General features: G+C 36.9%; 1 protein-coding gene across 1 annotated transcript; it reads right to left on the reverse strand.

Moving 5' to 3' along the window:
- Window positions 1-329: 329 nt before the first annotated feature.
- LOC126717831 (NADH dehydrogenase [ubiquinone] 1 beta subcomplex subunit 7) lies at window positions 330-6,642 on the reverse strand. The gene is made up of 2 exons (XM_050419751.1): window positions 6,161-6,642; window positions 330-507 (listed from the first exon to the last, which is right to left on the reverse strand). The coding sequence occupies exon 1, from the start codon at window positions 6,497-6,499 to the stop codon at window positions 6,191-6,193; it is 309 nt and encodes a 102-aa protein (XP_050275708.1). The 5' UTR covers window positions 6,500-6,642; the 3' UTR covers window positions 330-507; window positions 6,161-6,190.
- Window positions 6,643-6,900: the final 258 nt, after the last annotated feature.

A 6,900-nucleotide genomic window follows, 5' to 3' on the forward strand; every position in this document is an offset into this window, starting at 1 on the left:
GCCAATATCAGTTATAGTGATGTCCTTCCCCTACTCATCTTTAGAGATTGGCTTTATCATTGCATTGCATAGAAAAAGCAGGGCTACATTCACTATTATTGTCTCTCCATCTACTGTTATGAAAACCCACTCCTGCCTTTGCATCCGATAGGTAAAATTGGTGAAAAAAGAAATGCCTTTTGTTCCTAACCTAAAAATAAGTAAATTCACATCCATAATGAAATCTCTTTCAGAACGAGAAATTTCCAAGTCCACAAATCTAATAGGCCAAGACAATGCTAGAGCTAGCTGAAACATGACATTACAGAAGGAAAAGAACAGCTAAGAAAGATCACCAAATGTCATTGTTAATTTTATTCCATGTGTTGAGACAGAGTTGGAAACTGAAAAAAGAACATGAACAAATTTGAGTCTCACATTTGTCTCAGGACAAGAAATTTCAAATAACTTCCCATCAATAGCTGTGAAAAACATTAAAGCATCCACATCTGAGCAATTTCTAGATGCCTGTCACAGACAAAAGAACCAGTGTTATAGGCATGGGAAACCAAAAAGGGTAGAAAACTAATGAATTTAAAGAGAAAAAGAAAAGATCATGACAAATAATTCAACCGGGCGAACAATTCAAAGTTACTCATTATAAAATTTTTTTACACCAAAAAAAAAAAAAAAAAAAACTCACTATTCAAAAGTATCAAATGCAAGGAATTGAATTAGTTAGGCAACACCATCTTAATTTCCTTTTTCCTTGCAGAAAATACCCAATTGAGTTGGGGAAACGTCTTTTAAAAGATTACGTGGTATGATATGGTGGGTGGGCACCTTAATTGACAACTACCTGCAGAAAAGCTGTAGTACAAGATGACAGGCTTGAGAGAGAGAGAGAGAGTGCAGTCTTTTCTTAATGGCTTCCACGAACTACCCAAATAAAACAATCCTTTACTGAGTGTAATGATTCATTAGTGTGGACTTTGGATCATTCAGTTAAATGTACACATAACACATGTTTGTGTGCCTCCATGCACTTGGAAATGATGAATCATGACTGAAGTATGTGCTATTATGAAACAGAAAACATTGGGCATCAATCAAACTTCAGATATTCAATCTCAAATTTTCAATGGCTTTCTGCTGTTTAACAGAAAAAATAACAGTTCTTGTAGAAAAGCTCAGAGATGTGGCACGAATAAATTGTAACAACTTAGCACAACAACATTCTAATACACTAAACATCCATCAGTGGCCTAACACATGATATGATACGTCAAAAAAGCATTAAAACTAAGAGCCACTTTGGTTCTCACTTCAAACTTGTTTATCCATTCATTGAGTATTTTACCAGACAATTTTCAGAAATAATTGATCCTCAAACATTGAAATTTCTGAAGGTTTATTGTCAAATTCTTTAAATGACTTTCTGGAAATTGTCTTGTGAAGATTTAGAACTATTTGTCTCTAAGCTCAAAAATATTTTGAGTTCATCAGGAATATTTCTAAAGTCCTTTTCTAAGAAATTCATCCACAAAATTTTATAAATTTTTAATCATTTTCTAAGAATGGGTTTCTGAAACAGTCTTCTTAAAATGGAACCACACACAACCTAAGATTCCCTGATATATTCCACTTTCTCGGTGAGATCTTTTATCCAGTAAAAGGGGCTATATGTTGTTTAATTCAGGTTTTTACCTATAAAAAAAAGCGGGCTATAAACATGATTTGAATAACCTCTATAGAATCTAGTATCTTGCCAGTTGCAATCTTGAATACAATTTTTTTTTTTTTGATAAGTCTCGAATTCAAATGTATCAATTTTCTCCACTACTATCAAATTGTCATTATGGTATTTTAGTTTACTGGGTTTTCTTCCAAACAGCAATAAACAACACTTTGGGGGAAGCCTTTCACCACCACACCCTCCATGTAAACTAACAGCAGCTACTCAGTATTAGTATGGCAAAACAAGTGCCTTCCTTTCTCCAATATTACACCAGCATGGCATTACTTAGATTTTTGTAAAGATAGATAAAGGCAGAAAGCCCCGTGTCATTTGCAAGAGAGAACAGGTGCTTCTCATTGAAGAGTTTGACATTCTTGTTACACAACACTCCATCATTGCCGCTATGAATAATAATAGAAATCAAGATAACATATACAAAAGTCACTTCCATTGTATTTCACGAAGCCCAGGCCATATAAGCCATAACATCTATCAACTTAGAAATAGCCACTCTATGACCTTACGAGTATATTTGGAGAAGGTACTGAATAATACACAGAATTTTGAAAATAAAGGAATTCTTAATCCTGCATTCCAAAACTCCACCATCAGGCTTGGGGTTCCCCCCCACCCCCTCTCTTATATTGGTAAGTTATACACGGACTTAAATGAGTCTTGAACCTATGGCCTCACCTTCCACTTTGGCTCCAGGGGCATGCTAGGTACTCTACATATATTGTTTTACCTTCAAGGTAATCTGACATATAAAAAAAAAAAAAAAAAAAAAATCTATGTGTGTATTCCAACCACCCTTCCCCTATCCTCTCTCCCATCTCCTTCCATTCCAAACATATACCCAAATATCAAACCCTTCCAACCACAAAATCATATCCACCTCATTCCTCTCTCTCTCTATCTTTGAAAGAAACTTAACACTCTAATTCCTATTTCAATCTTTGTGAAAACAAAGAGTAGGGCAAACAGAGCAATAAAGAAAGGAGATTGACTATTGAGAAGGGCAATTCATGGGTAATGTACAGAACTAGATTGATCCATAAGTGAGCATGGGGAAATTCATGGATGCCTTTCACCAGGGCACAAAGAGCAAATGAATGTCTACAACCATGGGGATGATTGAACATCATGATTGCCCCAGCTTGACAATCTGCAAGAACATGGCCTTAGTCTTCAACTGGCAACAAGTAAATATGGAGAAAATGGTTACAACACTTCTTTCAGGAGTAAGGCTTCTCAATACCCGCTCCTATCCCACTATCGTGTGATAACAAAGCTGCTTTACACATCACTTCTGTTAAAAGTGCAAGCAACATCTCACAGCAGAGGTGCATAACCCAAGCCATGAAGGTAGCCAGTGGTGCAGCAGCTACTGATGTGAGGTGCACTAGCCAAGCCACAAGGGTAGCAGGCAGTGCAGCAGTTGCTGATGCTAGGTGCGTTGGTCAAGCCACGAAGGCAGCATCTGCTGATAAGGAGTGCACTGCTCAGAGCACAAGGCTTGCATCAAATGACTTGATGAGCACAGAAGTGTTGGAACTGCTTGAAGCCATGCCACATCACGAGTTCTTCATCCAAGAGCATTGAAGGAGTTAGTTCTGCAAATCCAGGAGTTTGCTGCTCAAGCTTGCCACGTGTACAGATTCTAGAATGTTCAAATAACAGAATTTGGCGCCAATTATAGGGTAGCTATATTTTTCTGTGTATATAAAACAGAGTACCTGTTATGTATTATTCATTGATTCCATTTCTTGTAATTTTCTCTCAATCAATGAAATCCTCTCAATTCTATTTAGATTTTCTAGTTTTTACAACTTCCAATCCTGTGTTCCATGAAGGGATCAAGCATATTGAAGTAAATTGTCACTTTGTACAAGACAAGCTTCTAAGTGGAGAAATCACTACACCATTTGTGAATTTTGAACATTAACTTGCCGATATTTTTACAAAGCCATTGTTTAGGAGTCAGTTAGAGTCTATTTGTACCAAGCAGGGCTTAGATGATATGTATGCTGCACCTTGAGGGTGAGTGTTATAAAGATATTGCACTATGACTCATTGATAGATAGCTATTATGCTGACTTTTTGATAGATAGCTATTACACTATGACTTGTACCACTGTATTGTACTTTTCTAGAAGAGCCTAGAATATCATAATGGTGAGGTGTCACTGATGAGGTATCCCCCACCTCATTATCAAGAATATTCTCTATTTCTTGTAAGGAACTCTCCTATGTATACTGATTATGGTGGCTGAGGGCTGTATCAGAAATTTTCATATTCTCTCTCTTATTTCTCCATGAACTCACATTTTTTTAAGGGCAATTTAAAAATTGCAAACAATTTCACATGCTGTTCCAAGAATTTACCCTTTGATCACAGCAGACACCTCAGTACCTAATCTTTGACAGGTCTTTTCACGGTATTTTAGCTCATCTTCTTGTTAACTTCCAGCTACATTTTCAATCTGTATGATGTTTCACCTAACTACTGCACTTTTTCATCTTCATTGAACATGGTTAAGCCACTTTATTTGATTTCTCCTTACATCCCAATTTTATTTGTCACTATTGACTCAGTATCATACAATTATATGTGAACCAACACACATCAATGATAAGCAGAACATGATGACAATGTCTAACTATAATACTCTTTTTTTTTTGGGATAAGTAATGTCTAACTATTATACTTAACACTCAACAATGTGTATCCCACATACATGACATACATGCATACTATTTATCTTTTCTGTTTTTGGGGTTTATTGTTAATGCCTAAGAGTGTCATTGATCTATTATATGGATGGAGGAACCTGTTTGGTAATCATTACTCCTTTTGTTTGGAATCAAGCCCCTTTATGCCTGCAATGGACACTGTGGAGAGAGAGAGAGGAACTGTACTTTTGAAGACATGGAAATATCAGTTGTTCAACTAAAGCTGTCTTCTACAAGATACAGTTTGAAAGGTCCCATGTTTTGGGCTCTAGTGACAATCATTCTCTTTCTTTCCGATTGTACCTGTCACTCTTTGCGATTCTTTAGGACTACATCATGTATACATCCTGTGTACGTGAGGGAGTGCCTCTCGATCAATTTTTTTTTTTTGTTGATAAGTAACTCTTGATCAATAAAATTTATTACTTTATATTAAAAAAAATTGTAAATTTAGGGAGAATTCCCATGTACAACTACATGCAACTTGCAGCATACACAAACTCACTCAACTCAAACTTAGCATGGCAGTCCACATAAACTGCACAATTAAGTCTCTTACATCACGTGATAAAATAGAAGGTAGTCTAGGTCATAAAAAAAAAAAAAAAAAATTATGTTTCTGTCAATCAAATTTCCTATTTAAATGTGAATGTACTTCCAGAAAGAGGTTGAGTCAAGCTTTTAATCCATGGACAAAGGGCTAGAAAGCAGGGGCTGAACCATGAATTGAAGAAGAATCAAAAGCTAATTTTTTTTTAAGACCATTGAATAGGTTCAAGAAAAAAAAAATCCTTACACATCTAAAACAAACTTATCATATGCAATTATGCACTCAGGCAGCTAAATGACCCTCTCTCAGCTGGCAACAATCCATGGCGCGGAAACTCAGAGTCATTATAGCCAATGTGCTCTAGCACAACTAGCACCTCCTCCTCTTATAAGTGTTAGGTGGAGGGTGAAGTCTTGGGTTCAAGACCCATCAGGTGTGTAAATTACCAATCAAAAAAAAAAAAAAAAAAAAATTATATCCATACCTCTCCCCTGAGTTACCCCTCAACTTCCAACAGTTAAAACTCAAACCACTCTCTCTTTTTTCCCCCCTATTTTACTCGCTTCAATCAAGACCTGCATTGCCAATGATTGTAAACCATCCCTAAATCTTATATCTCTGATAAAAATCTTTAAAAATCAGCTAGTGATAGTATCAGAAGTTCAGTACTAGCGACTCTCTTATACTTTGTATTTGTAAGACTGCTCCCACCACTTAACCACCAACTATCCAACCCAGTAGGCAGTGACCTCTACTGGATCCCTATCCAAAGCAACAATCTTGATGGGAACAAATTCACAGCCTACTTAGTTTTGACTTTTGACACACAAAGCCCAAACCAAGCACAAACTCATCATAAAAAATAAAGAACCAACCAACATAACCCTCAAAATCTTCAAAATCAAAACCTCCATCAATCATTTCCCCCACACAATAACAACACAATCCAACAATAACCCATCAACTCAAACCCCCAAAACTTCATAGATCAACCAAAAATGCATCAATCAGTAAAACCCACAAACAAAAAATCCTAAATTTCCACAACAAAATCCTAGATCATAAATAACCCAAAAAAAAAAAAAAAAAACATAACAAACCCATCATCAATCAAAGAAAGAAAAAACAAATAACGTATTTTGGGATTCAGAATCACTGACCCAAATGGGATTTGTGGGCGTCAGTCAACTCTAAGAAGCATTGGCAGTGTTGGGAATGAGAGGAATGGGGCTCTTCTTGCCGCTCTTCGAGTTGGCCTCTTGTTGTTCACGGATCTTCTGCATCTTGATCATTCGCTCCATGACGAGCTCGTACTCGCACTTCTCATATATGTGGCGCTCAGTCTCGCACTTCCATGGGAGGTACAACTCGGCTTGCCTGCACTTGTTGAGAGGAATCAGCAAGTGGGCACACTGGTCTCTGTAGGGAATGGGGACCTTAGCCTCCACCATCTCAGCCTGTGTTGCTATCATCTTCTTCGATGACCCCTCCACTTCCATGTCTCTGCGGGTTTGCTTTTGGAATTCGGAGCTTTTCTTCTAACTGTGTCTTGGGGGTATGAGTGTATCCGGTCCTCTGCTCCACTGGTGGCTTTGTTAGTGTTTGGTGCTGTAATTGTAATGGGTTTTTAGGACCATGCACTTGCAAACTAGCATTTGGGCTTTTGGTACTCAGGTTCCCAAGTGTCAATTTGGGAAAGATCCAATTGAATCTACAGGTTACTTCTTACCAAAATGGTAAAAATCCCAATTTACCACATTTCACTTCCTTTTTCATTTTCATTTTCTTTTTCTTTTTTACCAATGGGTTTTTACCGTAATTTTTTTCTCATTTATTTGGTGACAATGACAACTACTCGATAAAATGATGAGTGATGGATAATCATTTTTATATAAACCTA

This window comes from Quercus robur, chromosome 3, assembly GCF_932294415.1.
Source record: "Quercus robur chromosome 3, dhQueRobu3.1, whole genome shotgun sequence".
Lineage (NCBI taxonomy): Eukaryota > Viridiplantae > Streptophyta > Magnoliopsida > Fagales > Fagaceae > Quercus > Quercus robur.